The following is a 24429-nucleotide window of genomic DNA, read 5'->3' on the forward strand; positions in this document are numbered from 1 at the left end:
ACACAATAAGTTGACTGGGAAAGCGATTATATTAATAATGATAACACTTACTACATATAACGATATACTTACTATAATGGCATATGCATACACACGTCCATGTGTATATTGGAGTGTGTGTGTCTCCCCCTCTCTCCCTCTCTATATGTAGTACTTACTAGTTGTCAGGTTCCATTCTAAGTGCTTTAACTGCATTAGATCTTTTAATGCAGATCACACCTAAGTACCTACACCCACACAAATCAACAGGTACCAACCTATGCTTTTGCTTTTCAATAATGTTGCTTTTAATTGAATCTAATAAAGTAAGAAGCCAGATTCCATAAGCACTAACATGACCTTATTGACAGATGTTTCCGGGTGTTTTAAAGCAGTGGGGAAGGCCGGTGCGGTTGGCCTGACCAAAGACAACCAAATTAAGAGAGAAGAACACATGTCTACTGAGTACCTGTCATACGCCATCGAAAAATACTATGCCATATCACCCTCAAGGTAATCCTATGAAGTAGGTATTATTTCAGTTTTACAGATGAGGTAACTGAGGTTCAAAGAGATGAAATAAGCCCTGTGCCCATGGTTAATCAGCTGGAAAAGATCCAAATTGAGGCTACTGAGGAAAAAAGCCCATGGTCTTTTCCTACATTAGGGCATCTACAGAATCTTACCTTCCCGTGTCTTAGGAAGAGGAAACATCAGATTCTCTCTGTACTGGTTTTCTGTTCTGCGTGCCTTAGTTAACCACGTGAAGGGGAATAACCTGAACGGCCTGTGCCCATCTAGCCATCCAGGTCAAGCGTCTTGGTCCCACCAGCTGTGTGTGTGTTTGTTCAAAATTGCCTTTTAGCTGGCTTTGAGATGCAGCCAAAACAAAATGTGCCCTCTGCCTTACCAAGCCACACTTCAGCGAAACACCCCTGACCCAGCTTCTTCTCCAGACACAGGGAATCACGTGCAACTTCCCAAGCATCTTTAGACAATCCAGAAGTTTGTGGGGTACAACTCGATGCAATCACAGTTAAGTTAAAACACAAACCATCAGCTTTCTCTACAGGAAAGGGAATTAATAAAGAAAACACAGTCCTTATAATCCATAATCATGCATGCACTAGAAAAGATGGGAGGTGACGGGCCCTTTAGGGCAACACTCTTCATTCTACCAACATTTGCTGTTGGAAATGAAGGCATTTGGTGCAGTCTAGAATATTCCTTGTACCATTTCTTGGTTTATGAATTGAGGCTCATATAATAGTATCATTTGAGCCATCTGCCAATCTTAACCAGAATTCTGAAATCAAAATCCAAATCATTCGTCATTAATATTCTCCTCCTGGCCAAAAAAGTCTTTATTTTCACCTTCCATCTTCGATGTTTGGGACTTGCCCAAACGAGAAAGCTAGTAGTAGAGTAATTGAGTCTCGGCATACCCATCCATACTTCCCCAAACTGCCCATTTCCCAGTCTCTTGATCAACTGCAGGGATTCTCGAGGGATTTCCCAGACATCTTTGGTTTTGACTGACAGATCGGTAAGCCGCGGCATCCCTTTGTGACAGGGAACGACTAGACGACAGCAGAGGCCGGCGGCTCTCTCTGACGGAGCGAGGACGGCAGCGGGAGAGGAAGAGAAAAGCAGACACATGAAACAGCGACACTCACAGGGGCACACACCCGGTCAGCGCACGGGGCGCCTCCGCACAGTGCTGCGTCCGCAGAGAACCACACACGTGCTGGGAGAGGAGACATCACACACTGAAGCGTGCTCGCTGGAGGCGGGACAGAAGACGTTTTGGACTGCGATGACTGCGTACACCCAGGTCTAGAATAGTCTATGCAGAGATACAGACTCAGGCCGCTTTGGGGGTCTGGGCTTACGAAATGAGAAAAATGCTTTCACAGCCCCGTGTGCTGATAACATGTCTTCCGAAACTCTGCAAATACCCTCGGCTGATTTCAAAAGGTACGTCTGGACCACAGAATGTCAGCACAACTGTCTTTTGCCGCCGTCTCATATCAAGGGCGTGGGGACTCTCTTTGCTATGAATATACTTAAAATTGTAGCTTCGGTACAGGCTTCTCGCACAGAACGTTAGACTGTTATAAACTAGTAAGGCTGGAGGTTACACCTGGTGAGGGAAAAAAGAGGTCCCGTTTCTCTAGTGATTTCTCTGACAATGTGAACTGACTCTATTCTACCAGTCAGCTACTCTTGCTTCTTTGAAATCTTCCATTAAAAAAATCTTTATAACAGTCTCCGATGTATAATTTAGGAGTCTGGTTTGAAAGGAGAAAGAATGGGGACTAAAATTTGCAAAAACTCGAGGATGTGAGAGAACTCTATTTCCTATGAATAAGAGGAAAGAAAAAAGTCATTATCACTTATAGGTTATTTGGAGGATTTTTCCCTTTTCTTCTCTTTCTCCTTAAAGAAAAAGCCTTTTAGACTCTAGCAGTGGTAAGGAGAAATTGTCTAAATGCCAAGCTAAACATTGGTCAGGTGAGAAAGGTGACAATGGACAGGGACTCAGGGCAATGACAAAAGCTGCAAAGAGCCTGGCTGGAGGTGGGACGGAGCCCCGCTGGCCACACCCCACTGGAGGCCCCCCCTACTCCAGGGACACAGAATGTAGGACTGTCGCCTTTGCTCCAGGAACCGGCTGCAAGTTCCTTTTTATTCCTTTCTTTTTGATAGAATCAGGTTCTCAGACATTTAGGCAGGAAATTATTTATGTGTCAATATTTCAAAGGCATTTTATTGTGTGAGGGAGAGAAAGAGGCAAGGGGAGAAGCCAATATAAAAACAAATCTGTCTCGAGATGGATTTTTTTTTTTTTTTTGGAGATTAAAAAGTGTCTATTGCTCCTCCCGTCCCTTCTCTCCTTCCAGCTTTATGATGTTATTAAGGTGCCCTTTCCAACACAATATTTTCAAATGATCCAAGCCCTGGGGATCCAGCTGATGTCTGGCTGTAATGAAATATATTTAGGCATTTGAGAGATCCTTACAACATGCGGGCATTTTGAGCACATCATTTAATCTCAGGGAGATATTTTGCTTCATTTCTCCTAAGTATTTCATTAGAATCCACACCAATGAAAGTGACCCCCTCCCTTAATCAACAAGCTTGCCAAGTGTTGTTAATGTTTTTTCATTTGCTCTTTAGTGCCCAGGATCAATAGACAGATATTTCTTAGTGCCATTTTAAAAAAACGGCTTTTTTTGGTGCTAAAAAATTATACACACGTATTTTTAAATGAATGAGCATAGAGCAATAGTGGAAGTCAAGCCATGTAGTATTTTGGAGTCTTGTCATTACTCTGAAGAATAACAGAAAATGTACATATGGGTCACATAAAAACTACTGGGTTATAGACCTCTATCTGGACATGCATATGTCTATCCACTGGTGTGTATATATTGATATAGTGGGCTTGACTTGCTAATCTAGGAAAGAAAGCAATCATTTTAACAACTGCATGTACAATCACCCTCTTTAATAAAATATACAAATCAACACACCTAAACACCTAATAATTATATGTTTCTAGGAACAACAGACTGATGGTGATGTCTGGGTGTTAGGACAGAGATTGATCTACTCTTTAAAAGTTTAATTTAATACAATAGCTGTAACAGCTCTAGGAGCTGTGGGGTCATATACGTCTAAGTCTAGTTAGTAAACGGAAGCATTGGTGGGGAAGTAGACCATGACAAATGGATGGTGAAAGTCGTCTAGTGTATGTATGTGCAGCCCTTCCCGCTGAGTGGGAAGTGATGGTAGGAATACACCACCCCCTCTAGGAGGCCCCATGGATGGAGTTCCCCTGGAGACCACACCCTCTTCCTTTCACAGTTTCCAAACTATATATGCTGCAGGGGAGCAGGAAGAGATAACTTCCAAGGATTCAAAGATGAAGACGAAAAAACAAACAGCTTTTAGAATTTAACCGATTGCTTTCCAGTTGGGGAACGAGAATGGTCTGTATTTTGACAAACATATGGAACTAACAATAACTGTGAAGGTAAAAATAGTGTCAGAACCTATTCGGCCAAGCCTCATCTTGAGAGCCTAGCAAAGAAGACTGTTTTCCAAGTGCCTTTGCAATATATTTGCTGGACCACTCTCCCCTTTCCCACTCTATGCCCACTCCCCTCCCTCCAGCATCCAAATGGTTAGTGGCCAGGTAGAATTTACCTTACCTGAGTAATGTTGTACAAGCTGCTGAAGGGTTTCAAACTGGGCCCGGGTGGTAATATAGTATCCACCGTTGTCAAGTTTGCGAATTTTATAATGTTTGACGTGGTCTCCTTTCATATCATCCCAGTCACGGATAGAAAGTGAATAGGCACCTGGGAAATGTGCAAAGCATTAGCAGCTCCAATCATTTTGAATACCAATTTCTTTTTGGGGGACTCATTTACTTGAGTATTCTGATTGATAATTATCAAGAGGAGACATACACACCACACACACACATACACACACATCTACTTGGCAACATAGGAAGAAAATAATTTTTTCCTGCTAACGTCAGAAGATATTAGTAATAAAATGATTCTACCGTTGGGAATGAAAGCTCCCTGGATTTTTTTTTCCTACGATAAGTCTATCCGGTATACTTGTACTGGTGAACTTGGCGTAGACCCAACTCCCCCAGGGCAAGATGAGGGAAGCACAGATGCTCATGGCCGCGATTGTTGTCCTAGTCTGGGTTATCCACAGAGCATCTCCAAGTCAGGGGTGGCGTGTACTGAAAGAAATCTAAGGGCTGTTTCTCTGGAACTGAGCTTCCGATTCTTGCTTCACAACACTTATCACAGGAGCAGATAACCAGTAGTCTGGTTGTTCAAGCTAGAAGGCCACTGCTGTTTCCTTGGCCCAGATCCTCTCGTGGGCTCTAATGAGTAGTTAAATAACGAGAAGGCCAGCAAATAGAGGAAGAGAAGTCCACGGTTGAGGAAAAAAACAGAAGAAATAAAAAAAAACAACAAACCAACCCAAAAAACCACCTCTGTGGATGGGTGCCTGAGGAACTAAGAGTTTCAGAAAATTCTAATTCTAAAGGACTTCTGAACATTCTGTGATCCTGCGTGCCGGGAGGGGAGAAGCGGCCCAGCCCCTGTTTCGGGAGGAAGGTCTTGGTTTCGAGCCTCTGTAGTCTTTTTGGAACTGTCTGCAGTTCCAGAGCCTGGAGGGGAAACTGAAAATAGGACTCTGCTCACGAGGCAGAGAGGATATGTGCCATTTAAAAATCCTTGTACATTAGAGATAAGCCTTTCATCCCCTCTGACTAATCCACAGATTTGAATGACAAGCCAACGTCTTCAACTCGTTATCTTACCTTTGGTGGTTTCACTCTCACGGATAAGAAAGGTACCCCGTGGGTTTCCAAAGGACAAAAGCTGTCGCTCAGCATCTTTCCGGCCGAGTTTTCCAAAGTACCACCTGTAAATGAGATCAAGGGAAGGAGACATTGTCTAACGATCATTTGCCAAAGTGGAATGTGCTTCCTCCTCACCTCCAAGTCCCTCCTTAGCCTCCCCCTGTGTATTTTTCCTAGCTTCATCTAGTTCCCTTTCAATCTATTCCTGATTCCGTCCCTAATCCATCCCTTTCACACCCAAAAAACAATCAGATTTGAATCGCAGGTTATTTTTCTTCCTTCCAGAGATGATGGGAAACCAGTGGGTGTGTGTTGCAAGTATCACCCGCATGCACAAAAAGGCAAAACCCCAGACCTTGTTTTGAAATGGCAACTGCAGGACACCCTGCCCATGAGCTTCTATAAGACCCTGGATTTTTGAGCATTATTACAACCCTTGGCAAATAACAAAACACAGTCTTAGTGTACATAAAGATCATTAATCGAGCATTAAAAAAAAAGTCCATTGGAATGGATAAACAGTATTTTCAGTAGCTTCCTACCTATAGGAACTCTGAAAGAAAGAGGTCAAGACTATCCCTAATTTGAGACGACTGCTGTGCCTGGATGCTCGTGACTCTGGTCTTCCTGTCCAGCAGCGGGAAGGACCTGGTAAAAGGCACCTGCTGAGTGGCGGTGCTGTGACCTGCCACACGCGGCCTCTGGCACAGTGGCAGGGCCACGTTACTGGGCACAGTCAGCCAGCACATCCTTAAAAACGACTCGGTGTCGCAGACGTGTTCATGCTCTCCCTGTAACGTCACTCCCGTGCCACTTCAGGAAGCATGGCGTCAAGCCGCCTCCTGGCCTCCCTTCTTCATCTCCCACCTCCCCCTGCACCCTCCAGCCCTGAGCACAGCCTGACAACTGGGCAATGCTTCCGCACTAGGGGCTGAGTGAGCAGCAGGTGCTTCTAGAGCCCCAGGGAGAACTTGGTAGCACGCCATCGGAATCTGTGCACGGGGACAATTTTTAGAATGTTTGACTGTGAAAGGATCCAGTTTCTAAAATGAAATTTTAATTCATTATACACGAACACAGCTATTATGTGTTCACTGTCAAGTTCTTTTGTGAATGAGCGAGCTTCCCTGAAGATAAGAAAAGACACTGCATGTCAGCTCCTGCGTGACTTTTAAAGGCACAAGACTGCAACAATCCTAACCTTGTGTTAGGAGGTATAACGGGAACTACACCAATGATTTGTGGGAAATGATTTTCCAGATTTGTATCAATAACCCAATTAAAACTCAGTGTAAACATGAACAGTGGTGAAAAGGGAACCATTAGAACAATAGAGTGTACTAAGGCAATCGTATTTTAAGATAATGATAATTAACTGCACATGTAAAACCATGGGCATAATTTTTTAAATGTTATTTTCTTCTTTAAAAAACTGACTATTACAAATGTAACTTAAACGTATTGTGGGTAGGTTCCCAGTTCAGTCAAAGTAATGGTATATTTTGGTGGCATCTTTTATTCTGAAAGAACACAGAGATGTTTGCAAACCTGCCCTAAAATAACGATTCAGTGCGGATTCCTTTATTCACTGATGATGAAACACACTCACTGAGAGCAAAAAGGAGCTCGGAGTCACTGAGTGTTTGAGAGTGGAAAACAGAACAGATCTTCCTAGAGGAGATACAGGGGAGTTAAAGACAAGCAAGCCATTCCACAGGGGAGTCTAACTGTCCCTGCAGTGCTGACATGAACACCGGGCATGTTAAATATCAGAGTCGAAGCATGGACTCCGGGGCCAACTCTTCTCAGCATCCTTGCTGGAAAGTCAGAACTGCCTCCAGCAGCAGAGGCACATCCCCTAGGTATCGGGGCGGTGGGGTGGGTGGTGGGGGAAGGCCCAGCTCCCATGTTCCGGAGATCCTGTCCCACCTCCCTTGCCCTCAGTTCAGAGGGGAGGGCCGCCACACGAGCCATCCTGACAGCTCTCTGCTTTGGAAATTCCCATGAATCCCCACAGGCCAGGGGGAGGAACCATGGTCATTCCTTCTAGAATGTTCCCTCAGCCCATTGACCACCTTCTGAAACCACTATCAGTGAAATCCTTGCATGAACTGCTAGTCATGATTTGTTAAGAAAGAAGCCACCTGAGATTCCATGTCAAAAGAAAGGACCATTTGAAGTGCATCGCCACAGGGCTTCCTGCAGGACGTGCTGCACGTGAGTTATTCCTACCTAGGGTGTGAATGGTATGCCTTTTCAGCACCCCTTTAACACTCCCGTATATGCCGAGGAGAAAAATCTCAAGTTGATCTTTAACGATTACCTACACCTCCCTTTCTCTCTGTCTCCAGCCCTCCCTTCTTCCTTCCCCTCCCCTCTTTTCTTCAGCAGACTGCAGGCTTAGATCCTGGAATGGCCAGTAATACAGTCTCTAGGTAGAATTTCATCACGTTCTTATGGTTATTTCTATCTATGGCAAGTAATATTGGGTTTCCATTTGAGGTGCTACTATCAAGTTTCTTCTCGAAATAAATGTTTTTAAAAAGTGAGCAGGCTTTAAGAAAAACTGAGTTAATAAGGGTACAAGCATTACACAGGTGTGGCAAAAACCACAGCATAGAGCCTGGGCGTCACAGCATCGCCACATCCTCTCCCCCCTTAATGGCTCTAGGGAATTACTTCTTCCTTTTGCACAATGTTAATGAATTTATCAGGGCAACTAACTTAGAAAAGCAAGTAGTTAAGAGAAAACAGCAAAACGTACTCTTCTGCCTGGATGGAGTCAACTGGAGCCACATAATTGCTGGGAATGTAACCCGTCTCTCCAGTTGTCAAGGAGCGCGCTTCCCACCAATCTCCTTCCCTGGAGGAAAAAAAAAAAGAGAGAAGGAAGTGAATATGTTGACCGTTTCAGTGTTCTGCAGTCACAGACTCAGTGTAGTAGGAGCACATGACTACCTTCTAGTCATTCTACTACCTGATTTTTCCAAACTCCCACACAGCTTTCTGTGAGGGTCAAATAGGTGCAATCCACATTAGTTGGGAGAGGTGTCCAGCTTTGTCTCTCATCTCTCGCTTTATTTGCCGGGAGAAATATCAATAACCTCAGATATGCAGATGACACCACCCTTATGGCAGAAAGTGAAGAGGAACTAAAAAGCCTCTTGATGAAAGTGAAAGAGGAGAGTGAAAGAATTGGCTTAAAGCTCAACATTCAGGAGAAGGAAATGGCAACCCACTCCAGTATTCTTGCCTGGAAAATCCCATGGACGGAGGAGCCTGGTAGGCTACAGTCCATGGGGTCGCAAAGAGTTGGACATGACTGAGCGACTTCACTTTATAAAAAAAAAAAAAAAAAGAAAAGAAGAAGGAATTCATAGGGCCTGGACTCCATCTCAGGCCTGTCTATGCTGATCATGCTAGGCCGCCTCTCCAGTGGACTCTGAACTCTGCTTAGCGCCTGTGGGAATGACAATGGAAGGACAAGACCCCCTCTGGGCAGGGGAATCTTGAAGATCACATCCAGGTTAAGAGAAAACAGACACTAATCACCCCTGCCTCCGGACAGTATCTATCAGAATGTAACTACAGGCTTATCGGTTATTAACTGGTTGGAATATAACCACAAGCTTATTGATTATTAACTGTTTGAACACATAACATGTGAATGATGGGGTTATTGTGATTGTATTTACCATTCCTTTGTAAGCCTCAAGGGATTTGGGCTGGTGGGTTTGGACAGGTACACATGGGGTATAAAAGATTTTCACAAATGCTGGTCGGGGTCCTTGGCTAAGAGGAGACTGCCTTGGGCCCGCCGGTGTAATAAACTGCACTCCACTATCAAAAAAAAAAAAAAAAAAAAGCTCAACATTCAGAAAACTAAGATCATGGCATCTGGTCCCATCACTTCATGGGAAATAGATGGAGAAACAGTGGAAGCTGTGTCAAACTTTATTTTGGGGGGCTCCAAAATCACTGCAGATGGTGATTGCAGCCATGAAATTCAAAGGCGCTTACTCCTTGCAAGGAAAGTTATGACCAACCTAGACAGCATATTAAAAAGCAGAGACATTACTTTGCCAACAAAGGTTCATCTAGTCAAGGCTAGGGTTTTTCCAGTGGCTATGTATGGATGTGAGAGCTGGACTGTGAAGAAAGCTGAGCGCCAAAAAATTGATGCTTTTGAACTATGGTGTTGTAGAAGACTCTTGAGAGTCCCTTGGACTGCAAGGAGATCCAACCAGTCCATCCTAAAGGAGATCAGTCCTGGTTATTCACTGGAAGGACTGATGCTGAAGCTGAAACTCCAATACTTTGGCCACCTCATGCGCAGAGTTGACTCACTGGAAAAGACCCTGATGCTGGGAGGGATTGGGGGCAGGAGGAGAAGGGGACGACAGAGGATGAGATGGTTGGATGGCATCACCGACTCGATGGGCATGAGTTTGAGTAAACTCCAGGAGTTGGTGATGGACAGGGAGGCCTGGCGTGCTGCGATTCATGGGGTCGCAAAGAGTCGGACACGACTGAAAGAGACTGAACTGAACTGAACTTGCTTTATTTATTCTGAATTCAGAATGCAGGACCCTTCATGAGGGGGCACTGATGGGGAAGAGGGCATCTGGCTTGGTGTGTGCTAAGTTATTTCAGTCGTGTCCGACTCTTTGCAACCCTATGGAATGTAGCCCACCAGGCTCCTCGATCCATGGGACTCTCCAGGCAAGAATGCTGGAGTGGGTTGCCATTTCCTACTCCAGGGGATCTTCCTGACGTAGGGATCGAAGCTCTGTGGCTTATGTCTCCGGCACTGGCACTCCGGCATTGGTGTGAACCAACCTTCTTGTAGTAAACACTTCACAACATACATGTGTCAACCCATCACATTGTACACCTTAAACTTACACAATGTCATATTTCCAATTATATCTCAATAAAGCTGGGAGAAAAATAAAGGATGCACTGATTGTGCTAATTTGGCTAACAGTCTCTACTTCATCCCCAGCGTCCTGGTACCTGTATGCAGGCCACTGGCTGTAACGTTATTTTGTCAGCTAGTAAATGATTTGAAAGAAAAAAAGAAAAAAGGGAGAAAGGGAGAGACAGACAGCAGACGGACACTGTAGTTGCATATCTGTGTTTAGTTGCTCAGTCCTGTCTGACTCTTTGTGGTCCTATGGACTGTAGCCCGCCAGGCTCCTCTGTCCCTGGGATTCTCCAGGCAAGAGTACTGGAGTGGGTTGCCATTTTCTGCTTCAGGAGATCTTCCCGACCCAGGGATTGAACCTGTGTCTCCTGAGTCTCCGGAATTGGCAAGTGAATTCTTTACCACTGTATCACCTGGGGAGCCCTTCATAGTTGCACATCATTTGAGAAAGGCAGCCTGTTAGGAGGCCCAATAAAGGATGCAGACACTCTGAATATCTGTGTTGTTAGCTTTCAAGAAAACGGGTAGAGGAATAAAGCTTACAATGGGTTAAAACTTGCTCATACATTTTCACTCTGGGGTTATTTCATCAAGTATTGACAGCACTGGCCTGAGTCTGGGGGGCAGGAGAGGAGTGGGGGGTGCAGCTGTGTGGCAGTGCAGGGGGAGGCAAAGGCCTCGCTAAGAGGATGAGAGTCTCAGTCTCATCACTCCAGCCCCGTGTTTCAGCCACAGCACGGCCTCATCTGTCGGGCGCTCAGCGCTGTGGGCAGACGACGGAAAGGGGGACTTAAAACACGACTCCGCTTGAAACAAGTAAATAGGTGAAAAGGTTAGAGTTCATATGATAAGGCTCACACAGATGCACCGGACAGAGAGCGTGGGTGGAGCGGAGTGTGTGCCTCCCTCCAGTCAACAAAGGTCCGCGTGTACGTGGGGCTGCAGCTCTGACACCGACGGTGTCACAAAGCCCTCCCCCGGACTGCGGTCAAGAGCGTGGGGGGCAAGGGAGGACCCGACTGCCCCGAGCGGATGGAGGCCGCCCAGACTTTTGATCACCAGATGGCCAGCACCTTCTCTCTTGCCTTTTTAGGTCCTTGGAGGCAGAAAGAGCAATTCCAGGCTGTTTTTTTTTTTTTTTTAAATCACTTTTTCACTGACCTGTGTCAAAGCCCTCCGACAGGGAAGAGAAACGTTGGCTCTGGACCCTGGTCAGGATCCTCCCCAGATGGATGCAGTTGGGTGGAGGATGACCAGCCTCATGTTAAACGCAAGCCTCACTCTGTGACCCATCCTCTAAAGCCTGACCCTGAGCAACGTGATGACGAGCAGCTACTCCAGACAGGATTTCACACAACGACAGACAGATGGTGACAAGCCCATCGGTGCTGCTGGTGCAGCTGCGGGAAAGGGTCAGGCAGCGCAAGCAACACAGAAGAGCTCACAAGGAAACAGGGTGCTGGCGAAGGCTTTAAAAAACTGATGTCCTAACTAGTTTTTCAGTCTTTCATTACTCTATTAAATTTAAACAAATCAATCAAAAGAGGGAGATAGCTTCCCCCAGAAATTCCTTTATTAATAATCTTAAATTCAGTTCATGGAGTAATTTATGCATACCAAAGACTATAGGTACATATGAACACCCGTGAACCCACCACCCAACTTAAGAACTAGATTGATACTGGCTGTGTGGAATCTACCCTGTGTAGCTCCCAGAGCTTGTCCCTCTGCCTTTCAGGTTCAAATTAGGACATTACAAATGTTAACACTGTAACAGTTTGTATTGGTTTCATTTCTGCATCTGTCAAGGGGAATACGTGCAGTTGTAAGGACATCATCTAAGAACATATGTGGAAGTTTTATTTTTTTCTTTGCACGCTGCACGTGTTTAAGGAAACTGCTTTGGAGCCATTATTATTTTAATATGGTGACCACATTTACTGCTCTGAACTTCCACTAGATGGAGACATTTCATTATAGAAAATAACAGTACATATCACTTCCAGGCTTTCTTCTCTTTCTGTCCCTCCCACCAGACACACACCTGGGAAATCTCCCAAACGGTAAGGAAAATATTAAGTACTTGCAGCAGAGGCTTATTTATTTTTTACTGTAAAATAACCTTCGTTGAGTTAGTTCTAATTGATTTGAATTTAGAAAAAAAAAAAGTCGATACTATCAATTTTCAGGTACATGGAAATGTCATCTGGGACAGGAAACCAATATACCTTGCTGCAGGTTGTGACAAGCACAGCCTTATCCAGGTGATCAAGTTCTTTCCATTTCAAACCGAGCATTAACTATCTCATTTTGGTTTTGGCACCTAAATAGTTTAGCACTGATTAGAATCCAACTATCAGATCATTCTAAAGTCATGTATTAGGAATTGACGATTTTCTCTTGAATGAGTCCATTAATCTCACAAAGGTTTTCAGTTACTCATGAGAGGCTGAGAAAGATAAAATCCTTTTTTCGAGGCCATCTAGGGTCACTTTCTCCACCAAAGGAGGTGACAAGGTCACAATGTAGTAACTCACATGTTGTGTCCAGACAGGCTGGTATAGACTCAAGATAGCAAAAAGACCCTTCTGAGCAGATGAATAAATCACTTTTTAATACACTGGAAGCCCAATTCACCTACAAATAAATAATATACTCTAAACAAATTATTCAGCTTGATTTAGGAAAACAGGATCTTTACTAGGTTACTTTTTCTTTCTTTGAGTTACCATGAGTAATCAGTATTATTAAAGTCGCATTTTTTTAAGCAGTTCTTACAGTCCAGTTATTTCATTAATTTAAGAGTTGGTGAGATTTTTCTTCAACTGTTATCTTGCTCTGATTCAAATACATGATTTAAGCCTTGGCTCTGGTTTAGAATAGAAGTTTCCATCACAGCTTCCCCACTTGCTCTAGTTTAAACATGTATTAAAAAAGAGTCTCTTCCCATTCCCCAGAGCTGCTGAGAGGGCTTGTGGTCCCAGGAGCTGGGAGTCTGGAGCCCTGATGGAGCCAGGAAATGACATTTGCAAACAGAAGTCAGCCTTGATCTATGGAGCTTTGGCGCATTATTATTATAAATGCTGGATTCTTTCTAAATTTGGTCACCACCCATCTTACTCTCACAGAGCATATCCATAACAATTTAGTCAAAAGCTTACATGGGCTCTAAACCAGATTTCTTCTTATTACAATGAAAAGAACTTTAAAGGAGTCACTACCCTAGGCCATGGGGGCTTCTCAGGTGGGTCAGTGATAAAGAATCCACCTGCCAATGCAGGAGACGTGGGTTTGATCCCTGGGTTGGGAAGATCCCCTGGAGGAGGAAACGGCAACCCACTCCAGTATTCTTGCCTGGAAAATTCCATGGACAGAGGAGCCTGGCGGGCTAGAGTTCGTGGGGTTGCAAAGAGCTGGACACAACTATTGACAGCACCCTAGGCCATAAGCACTGTTCCACTGATTATATTTTAGAGGTGCTGTTTCTGCTGGTACAGTAGTCGTCATGAAATGCAAAATAGGAATAAAACAGATGAATTATGTATTCAAAAATGGATCAAGTTTAGTAATGTCCGAACACCCTGCACCGAGCACCTACACGGGGTCAGGGAGGGACCTCTCCTCCCGGTGGTGGGAAGCAGTGCAGCCAGCTTGGGCCACGGGCAGAGCCATACAAGCATGTCGCCTGGTTTATGTTGCACCTTAAAACACAAAAGTCTGCCCTGAGGCCTTCAGTTTCCGCCTCCTGACAGGGAAAGGAGTGGGAGGTGTGGCAGCTGCCCCAGGGAGAACACAGCCCTGTCCCCCCCTCTCTTGCAAGGGCTGGGAGCCAGGGGCCCAGGAGAGGCTGGGGGAAGGGGAGGGAGACGCATGCCATCTGGTTCTGTCCTCCTGCTTTGTTTTCGCCTCACCATTTTTCCTTCCCAACTGTTATTACCCTTGACTTCAGGATATTGTGTTTGTTACAAAAACTTTGTTTCCAACCCTCCATAACCTTGAAAAAGGGCATTTAAATGGCACGTAGGATGAGAAATTCCACTGGCAAGAAGGAAGAACATTAAAGGGAGAAAAAACATCCTTTGTAACACTGTCTTCTAAGGGAACAGGGTCAGAGCCTCAAATGCCTTCTGTAAACATTAAAGACCATGCATGCAAATCACGAAATATAGATTGAGATAGATCGGATCTTCCTTGAATGTTTCTCCAAAATTCCAATCAGAAGCCATTCCAGATCTGACCCAGCTGAACAAAGGAGGAAGTCACAAGTTAGATTTTGGCAACGACTGGCTTTCCAAGTGCCCTGCAAACCCAATGTGTAGATCCATGTGCAGTGTGGCGGAAACCTAAGAGAGTCACTTAAGGTACTTCCTATATTTCTGAATTCTTCCCTTTTAGAAGTTACAAATGAATCAAAAAGTCCTAAGCAACCTTGGCATTTAGGAAATACTGAATAAAATAGGGAGGGGAAGGAGGGTGGTATTTCAGAGTTCGAAGTTAGCAGCCTCTGACAAGCATTCATCTGAGCATCGAATTAACAACAAGGAATCAGAAATCAGAAGGGATCAAAGCCAAATGCCCCCTCCCCCAGTTCCCTTCAAACCTGTAACTCCAGTGGTTCTGTTTCCTCTGACTTGGGCCTTTCCAGCCCCAAACCTGACGCTGCACTCAATATGCCATCCCCACATCTCACCCTTGGCTCTGCCACCTGCTAGCTCCACGTACCAGGGCAGCTCTCTAACCTGAGCCTCTGGCTCCTCCTATGTCAAAAGATGACTACGAGACACACCTCAGTTGCTGTGAAGGGCAAATGAGAACATCTGCAACTTAGCACATGGCTGGCACCTAGGAGCCCTCAACAAATAGCAGCTGTTCACTAGTTTAAGAAAAATCCCTGTGGCTACAGGAGGAGGGCTGGGGGGTGGGGTGGGCAGGTAATGTTCTTCTTGATCCCGGTACACGTTACATAGGTATGTTTGGTTTGTGAAAATTCTGCAAATGGTACACCTTTAAAAATCTGTGGTAAAATATGTATGACATACAAGGTACCACCTGAACTATTTTCCAGTTGAGCAGTGTTACTGGGCAAGCACCACCATGTACACTTTTGATCTGTGCACTTGACCGTATATAATTTAAATAAAAAGTTAACAAAAAATGCCATCCACCCCCCTGCTAAAGGTGACAATAATAAATTTTAAAAAACCAATCCCATAACTACAGAGACAGCGCCTTTTGATGTGTGGAAGAGTCACTGGCCTAATATGGGAGGAATTCCATTCCTGCCCATGAGAGGTGGTCCTGAAGGCAATGGGAACCCACTCCAGTACTCTTGCCTGGAAAATCCCATGGACGGAGGAGCCTGGTAGGCTGCAATCCATGGGATCACGAAGAGTCGGACACGACTGAGCAACTTCACTCTCACTTTTCACTTTCATGCATTGGAGAAGGAAATGGCAGCCCACTCCAGTGTTCTTGCCTGGAGAATCCCAGGGACGGCGGAGCCTGGTGGGCTGCCGTCTGTGGGGTCACACAGAGTCGGACACGACTGAAGCGACTTAGCAGCAGCAGCAGCAGAGGGGAGGGGAGGGCTTTACAAGGAGGCCATGTTCAGGGCCTGGAGGAGTTCCTTGCTCCAAGGACCACTCCTCTTTCCTGGGATGTGCAGGGTGGGCAGGGCTGTGGGGAAGGAGAAGTGCCAGGCTTCCAGCCCTTTCACCATCATACAATCCAGTTTGCTCAGAAGGCAGAGGGCAGATTAACTGGATCTCCCTAATCGGCTCTCCGCCCTTATTTTTCCCAGACACTAGAGGGCACTCATGAGGGAGACTTGAGGAGTAGGGGAGGGGGCCTGACTTAAGACACATGGGACATCATTTTCTTCTGAGCCTGAATTTTTCTGGAGGGCCCTGACCTGTGCACCTTGCCTGAACCTAATAGACACAATATTTAAAAACTGAAGGGAAATCTGACTCATACTTTACTCTCCCTAAAGGAAGTATTAAATGAAGGATTTGAAAAATGAGTGATGCTCGCCCTTGACATTTCCCCATTGCCTGCACAACGGGCTGTTCCTACTGGCCACATTGAAAAGGCATGCACTGTAGTCATTCTCAAGTGGGCCAAATCTGTTCTCCTTCTGCCTTATAAAGGTTTCAGTCAATTGCAAATTTTCATTATGGGAAAATGCCTCCACAGGCTTCACCAATTAGAATATCTAGCAGTTTGGAAAAATGGAATGTGTTGCCAGTTTTACATGAGGTCAGGGTGACATGTGAAATTTGAAGAAAATCTCAGGGCAGAGAGAGGGTAATGTGGACAGGCAAGCCCCATGCCAATCATCTGAAACTGAAGATTTGTAGAGGGAGATCCTGGTGCTTTCACAGCCTTTAAACCAAAACCATCGACTCTGCTTCTACGCTCCCAAAAAGCTCCCTGGACACACAGCATCATAGAATACCACACTGGTTCATCGACTCTTCTTTCCTCAAGTTAAACTGCTAAGAATTAATGAATTGATGAGCAAGTGCTCGCTTAGCATTTCAGAGATATGAAAAAAGGTGTAGACTGCTAACACAAGAATCACTTCCCGGCCTGAAAGGCATGCCTGCTTTCTTCTCCCTCTCCAAACTTACGAGCTGTTCAATATTTGAAATTTTTCTCCTTTGTGAAAACTCAGGTCATCTTCCGTCCGTGCTTCATAGTCATAAAGGGCCACAAACAGGGTCACTCCTGCCAAAAAACAAGATCAAAATGGGAGAGATTATTACACCAGGGGAAATTAATTCCAAGAAATTAAATCTTCACTAAAGCCTCATTCTCAAAATTTACATCTAATCAGCACTGATAACATCAGGCAGTGTTGTAATTAACGCGTGAAACCAGAGTCGCGAGCTGAATTTATGCCTCCGTCTTTGTGAAAGGAAGCATTATTTGAGCTGACTAAAACCCATGGCTGAAGGACTTCTCTCTGCACACTTGGAATGAGTCTTCAGGAAGAGACAGATATTAATATTATATCACGGCCACAACCAAGGGCAATAAGGAGCAACATTACAGTTCAGATGGGCAGAGCTTTGTAGCACTGACAAGACGCCCTTTACCTGACAGACATTTACCCCCGTGAGAGCCCACATCAGGCTGGGGAAAGACAGCGGAGCGCTCGCCTTCTCCCAGCAGGCACGGGGTGTGTGTGTGTGCTGGGTGCATCTCTGGCTCGTTTTCCCCCCCTGCATCCTCCAGAGACAGACGTCCCTAAACTGCCTCATGACTTCTTTCCTTCAGCCCTCCATTCCAGGTGCCTTCCAGGAAGACTGGAAGGATAAGTAAGTGTGCTCAGCCTCCAGTCACCCATGTAAGGCCTGCTCTCCAGGGAAAGCTACATTCACCATAAGGATGAACATCAATATTTTTTCTACTGAACAGAGTGTGAAGTGTTGGCAGCAAAGAAGTAGCTAGTTGCCCAAAGCTCTGGGTCAGGTCCCCTGGATATAATTACACTACCCTGTTGGGTGCAGAGGGAAGAGAGGCCTTGGTAGTGACAATTCCCCACATAAAAAGTCATAGTGGGCTATTTTATAAGACCTCTGCTCCCAGCTGAACTGAGAACATAAGGATTGATGTATTTTATACATATATATTTAAAAAACTTTTATAATAAATGAGACAGTTTTGGAACAAGTTATGTCAAATATCTAGTTACCATGGTTCACATACTGAGAGAGGCTTTGGAAGACTAAGGATGCATGAGATATCTTACAAATATTTCAGAAAACATATGTCTGAGAACACACGCCAGATATTTTACAAAGTATTAGCTAAGTCAGCAAATGCACACAGCAGTGAAACACAGCCTAGGGAAAGAGCAGGAAAAGTTAAAAAAAAAAAAAGAAGATTCCTTAAGGATACACAAGATTTGATTTTAAAATACAAAAGAGATGAAGATACTTGAGGGCTGATAAACTCTGTCAGATAGAAGACAATGGGAGGATTAGAGAGAGAGAATCAGTGAAGACAAATTGCCAAAAAATAATATAGCCAAATGACCCCACCAGCTGGGAAGTGACGGGCAGGATGGAGGTTAATTAGGAAGCTGAAAGGGCAGGCACTCCCCTGGAAACACTCTGAACTGGAGGTTGTGGGGAAGGAGTGCTCTCATAGTTGGAGAACTCAAAACATCGACGCTCATATCCAGTCCTGAAACTTCTGATTCAAAAGATCTGGGATGGGGGCGGGAGGGGCTCAGTTATCTATATTTTGAAAAAGCTGCCTAGTTATTCCGAGCCAGCCAGCCAAGGTTGAGAGCCACTGGCCTCAAGTGACTCAGCAGAAAGTTGTGCCTTGTAGCCCACACAGGGTCCTCACAGAGGGCAGCTGGGGGACCCCCATCCCGCTGTTGCCGGTATCTAGACTTGTCCATCAAGCTCTAGTGATTTTAAGAGCCTTTCATCTGGTAGCGGTGAGCCAGAGAGTGATTAAAAACTTAAACGTCAAAGGAGCACAAATGTTCAATTGCCAAAAGATTTAAGAGCAGCTTCATCCTGACCTGTGCCTCCTCTCGTTCGCAAGGTCCCAGTATGAGACGAAGAGTTCACACCCCCAAAGACGGTGAGTCCTTGGCCCCCGGCCCCGTGGAAGTTGTTGTAGTTCGGGATGGAGGTCACGCCGAAGCTGGGGTAGTGCTGGGGAGTGGGGTCTGTACCATAGCGGTACCCGGAGCTCTGGTTCAGACTGCCATCCCTCTCCTCCGTCAGTTTTGTTGCTTCTTTATCCTTACATTGCACACAGCCCATTATCTAAATTCCTGTTGAAAACAAACAGAAAGAGGCACGTGAACTTGGATGCCCCCTAGTGGCTGGGTTGCTTGACTATAAAGGGGAATCATACAAAGTCCGCCAAGCGGTATTTCAGGCCTAGAGGGCCATGGAAACCAGTGGCTGGGGTTGATGGTTGGAAGCAATCTCAGTGCCCTTAATTGACCATCACATTTATTCCTCACATGCTCTGGGCAATGGGGTCAACACAGAGCATGATGTTCACCATGCAGTATTTGCCCTCACATGAGGTCTGCACCCTTACAATCCTGTAATATCAGATACCTGCCTAAAGACTGTCTGATAATATAACTTGCTTTTCTCTAGTTGCCTTAAAAAATAGTGTATGCTCTCAAAAATGAGTCTGTGCAGTATTAGAATAAAACATTAGAATAAAAACCTCCATCACAGCAAAGGAAATCTAAAGAGAATACAGGAGTGTTGGAAAAGCCAGAATATAGCCCTTAAACAGCTCACTGTACTTCTTCATTCATGGGTACTCATTCACAGACACACATTTGGTAAATTTTAAGCAAGAAGATGATAAGTATCAAAATTAAGAAATAATCACTGGATGAAAAAAATACAGTTGGCAGAAACTAAGAGGTCTGAGTGTATTTGCAGGATGTCATGATAGCCTACAGTCACAAAATCATTTAAACAGGCTAATTAACTTTTAAAATTTCCATTAGCTTTTGACATCTTTCAGAAACACTTAAAAGCTCATTCCCATGTTCTAGAATGAGTGGTGAATTAAAACTTGAGTCACTGTCACCCCATCCTCCTTCCAACCAAACCTACTGTGTCGGTGCTGGTCTCAGTAAAGGGCATCAGCCAAGACCCACGTGTTCTCGTAAGAGTCCTCCTGAAGCTCGTCCGTCACTGGCTCCTCTTCATTTACTTCTCAGTCCTCCTGTCTCGCTCTACCATCCAAACATGCCTAACTTCTCAGTGCTTAAGATTCTATTCTTCCCACTCACCTTTCCTCCTTGGAATATGGCTTTGAATCCCTTTGTCCTCTCCTCTCTCTCTCTTTTTGATATGGACCATTAAAAAAAAAGTCTTTATTTGTTACAATATTGTTTCAGTTTTATGTTTTGGTTTTTTGGCCTCGGAGACATGTGGGATCTTAGCTTCCTGACCGGGGACTGAACCCACACTCCCCGCATTTCAAGGTGAAGTCTTAACCACTGGACCACCGGGGAAGTAAGTCCCTCCCTCTCCCTCTATGATACACAATATAATCTTCATGTCTCAGTTAAGACACCACTTCCTCTGCAAAGCCTTCTCTGATTCCCCGCCATCCCCCAGGCTGGGGTGCTGCTCGTCCTCAGTGCTCGTCAGGCATCTTGGTTTCTCTCATTACAGCATCTATTGCGCCAGATGAAAACATGGCCTGTCCACTTGTCTCATTGCCCAACAGACTGTGAATTCCAGGAAAGCAGGGCCCTGTCCATTTTTGTCATTTGCTATATTGCCAGTGGCTGGCGCATAGCGGGTGCTCAATAAAGAGCAATTGAATGAGTGGAAATTCTCTAACCCACTCTTTCTCTTTTACCCTTTCTGCCTCAAAACCAACCCGTCTTCCAGCAACGTTTATCAGCAGCGTGCCCTCTGTTTTAGAATCTACTGGCATGTGTGGAAGTGAAGATTCACAAACGGAAGGTGAGTTGGTTAAATGTCCCCACTTTGGACTGCAATACCCTGTAACACCCTGTCCAGCTGACAGCGGGGAGGTAGAAAATGCAATGGATGTCCCTGCCAAAGCTCTGAAAAGTGGTCCATTTGGGACCAAAGAACCAAATAAGAAACACATGACGTCATGTGTAATTACATGTATCCACCGGGGAGAGTAGAGCTGGTACAGGACGAGAAGGGACACGAGGCGGTGAAGAGCAAGGATAGGGCTAGTGTCTCTATATCTTGCAAACCAAGATGGGGGTGCCACATCAGACACAGAGACTCTGGGTGGGGGGCGCTTTTCTGAGCACTGCTTTCCTGCCGGCTGGGGTCATGGAAGCAAAATCAGACTGTTTAAGGCCCTCTCACATTACATGTTTCAGTAAATACTTATTGAACTGAATGTCAGTTCCTGAGAATGGAAATGTTTGGAAACAAGCCGCCTGCTGCTCGAGCTGAGCTCACCAAATCTGGAACACATTTACGCGTAAATCATTCCAGATTAACTTACAGTGTACTCTGTCCAACATGCTCTCTAACTTATGGTAAACGAATATGATTTTTAACAAGTTTCCAATAGGAAATGCAAAGTGTCTCCAAGGCATGATTGGCTGAAGGATTTTCATCATTTGTTGTTGGTGTTATTTCACAAGACTGGTAAATATCTTGCTCACTTCATGTTAACTCTTTCATGGTGGAATCTTGCCATGAGCTTATACAAAGGCCAACAGAAAATACTGCTTGTCCTAGGTGCTTTTCTCAGGGATTCCACTGATCTGCTATAATTAGAGGACATGTGACCTGAATCACAGAATCACATCATTTATGCCAGTGGTTCTCAGCTGCGGGTGACTTTGTGGCCCATGACCAAGGGACATGTCTGGCCGCACAACCTGAGGGTAAGGAGGACTGCTGGTATCCAGTGGCAAGAGACCAAGGGTACTGCAAAGCCTCCTCGGCGAACAGGACCGCCTCTAACAACAAAGAATTGCCTGGTTCCAAATGTGAAATCATGAAGCTTGAGAAATCCTGACTTATGAAGAAGAAAGAATTTATAGCTCTATCTTTGAAACAGTATAAGAACTGTTTTCATTATATGCACGTGATTAACACTGCAATCCAGAATGCCTTCCTTAGGAGAACAGGTATGCTGGGGCGAAAAAGGCAATTTAAAAAACTGACACAAAGTGCTGTTTTTTCTCGACAAGTTCATTCCTGTGACAGAGTAAATAATCTAAAACCACTGAGAACTCTCACTACAAGCTACTCTTTCAATTCCATCAAAACAAAACCCTACATCAGAAACCTATTGAAAACAGAACCCTACATCTAACCAAACTAAGAAAAAAAATCTTTCATGAATCTACTGGGACCAGTCCCTCAGCACCTATCTAAGGTGCTGCCTCCAGGGCTGCAGGCTTCATTTTGCCCCAAATAAAATGTAACTCACAACTACCCAAAAAGAAAAAAATCTACTAAAAAAAGTATTACCACTGTAATAAATGCTTAATGGCTTTTATATAATTCTATGAAATAATGGAAGGAAACAAATAGTAAGCTCCTTGGAAGCAGTGATTATTCTTCAGTTTTTGTTTCATTATTGCATCCCCAGAGCCCAGAACAGTGCCTGAAACATAGTAGGTGCTCAGTAAGTTATGTGTTACATGATTAAATGCAGAAACCCCAAACTCAATCAGAATCGTTTTGGAGAAAACAATTCTCTTTTCTAGAAAGGACACCTCTGTTACCCCTTCATGTGCTTGCAATTTTGCATAAGAAATGTTTCTGCACAGATCTTGCTTACCCTCTTGACTTTGTTGACAAACATGAAGAAAAGGAAATAAATCAGGAAATGCAGGCTCAAGTCGTTAAGAGTTAAATTTCAATGAAAATATTTGCATCAGAACTTGTGGTCTTCTCCCTCCCACTTGAGGTGGTCAGACTAACCATTTCCTGATGAAAGGGGTCAGAAGATGCTATGAGTTCTACTGAGTGTGACTTCAGGCTCCTTGCCATGAAGAAAAGTTCTGAGCATTCAGGTTAAAATAAAAACATCCGTATTATGTACAGTTCTGTAGTGTCGCTTTTCTGGCCCATGCTGTGCATCCATCGTGAACATATAATGCACTAATACACGAGATAAAGATCTGTGCGGCACTGGGAAATGCTGAATAATGCCATTCAAAAGAGGGGCCCTGGGAGTACTCTAATCAGTATATCATACATCATGACCATTCTCCTTTGCACATTACCAGGCCTGGAAAAAAACTGATGCACAGCACTTTGACCAGCAGGATCCTGTACCTGGGGTCAAGGTATAGATTAGAGCTGTGAAGACCCCTATTCTCCAATCCTCTGCAAACAGAGGGACTCGGCTTCTACTATGTAAATAAAACCTGATTTACTTAAAATTTTCTTAGTCTTATGGGTACTCTCATATGTGCCATAAGAGCATGAAGCAATGGGCAGAAATCAGTAAAGAAAGAGTCATCCCAGGACTTCCTCACCCCCTTCCTATGAGAGTGATGGACATCACCCATCCATCACACGGGTGGCCTCAGAATCCTTTTTCACACAGCCCTTGAGTGGTTGATGGAAGCTGACATGAAGGATGGAATCTATCCACTACTCTGGGCACAGGCTACTTTGGCCTAACATGAGCCTGGTGGAATGTACATTCCCTCCGCCGATGCCACAGAACCCGGTCTGGTCGGCTAGATGCACATTAAACACAGATTCGCCCACATTTCCTCATATGCCAATCAATGAAGCAACACCTGTATGCCCAGGTTATACCACAGCAGGACTTGTGAGATTTCAGGCATGTGTGAGAGCTAAGCACCAGAAAAGGAAAATAGCCACTGGCGGTCTTCTGTAAAAGGCAAATTATTTTCTCTTGAGACACACAAATAGGATAGCAGGAGGAGGAAGGTGAAACCGACAACAAACAATTTCAACAATGTAAGCACTTTGACTCAGAAACCAACCAAGGTGGGTGTGGAGAAGAGAAGAGCTCTCAGACGTAAGTGGCATCAAGGCTCTTGACAGCCCAGATTCTGGAGAGGGGCAGGGAGACCACACTGGCCTGGGCTTTGATGTGGCATGACTCCCGGGGCTCTCATTCACCACCCCTTTAGCTGCTCTCTGCTCTACCTGGGTGGGTATCGCGATGAAAGTAAAAGAACGGGAAAGGGAACTAAACTAAGAACCTGGAAACTAAACACAAGTAACGGAGCTGGGGACAGCTGGAAAGGTATTCAAAGCTCAACTGTGATTGACTGCACAGCTGCATCGACTTCCCTGGGGAAAAGCAAAAACTAGCAGCTTCACAACCAAACACCCTTTTCTAGCCAACAGTAATAGTGAGCCAAATGGATAAGATGTGGCAGAGTCACATGAGAAATGGATTTTGACTTCAGGACAGAAGACTCATGGCAGGGAACCCTTGATCCTTGTAAGACCGGAAATACCCACAAGAATCAACCTGAGGTATATTTCTGTGTCCTCGACGGGGAAACTAATCCCCTGAGAGTCTGGGGAAGGCTTTCCTTAGCTATCCCCATGGAACAGCTGGAAGCAGGACATTCGGAGACAGAGGAGGGCCTCACTGGTAGCAGTGGTAGTTGGGCCAC

The 24429-nt window shown here is 44.8% G+C and overlaps 1 protein-coding gene across 5 annotated transcripts in view; it reads right to left on the bottom strand.

The window, feature by feature from the left end:
• The window catches only part of FYN (FYN proto-oncogene, Src family tyrosine kinase), a 211743-nt gene that overhangs the window by 36638 nt on the left and 150676 nt on the right, over window positions 1-24429 (bottom strand). For 4 of the 5 annotated variants that reach the window (XM_043439098.1, XM_043439100.1, XM_043439102.1 and 1 more), the window contains 6 exons: window positions 18850-19107; window positions 16940-17036; window positions 8145-8243; window positions 5339-5442; window positions 4197-4346; window positions 1425-1589 (listed from right to left, as the gene is read on the bottom strand). In XM_043439098.1, coding sequence (XP_043295033.1) covers window positions 1425-1589; window positions 4197-4346; window positions 5339-5442; window positions 8145-8243; window positions 16940-17036; window positions 18850-19096 — 862 coding nt within the window. In that variant the 5' untranslated portion in view covers window positions 19097-19107. Of the gene's footprint in view, window positions 1-889; window positions 1046-1424; window positions 1590-4196; window positions 4347-5338; window positions 5443-8144; window positions 8244-16939; window positions 17037-18849; window positions 19108-24429 lie in introns of all 5 variants that reach the window. The other variant, XM_043439103.1, reaches the window with a different exon arrangement.

The sequence above is a fragment of the Cervus canadensis genome, chromosome 20 (assembly GCF_019320065.1).
Source record: "Cervus canadensis isolate Bull #8, Minnesota chromosome 20, ASM1932006v1, whole genome shotgun sequence".
In the NCBI taxonomy this organism is placed as follows: domain Eukaryota; kingdom Metazoa; phylum Chordata; class Mammalia; order Artiodactyla; family Cervidae; genus Cervus; species Cervus canadensis.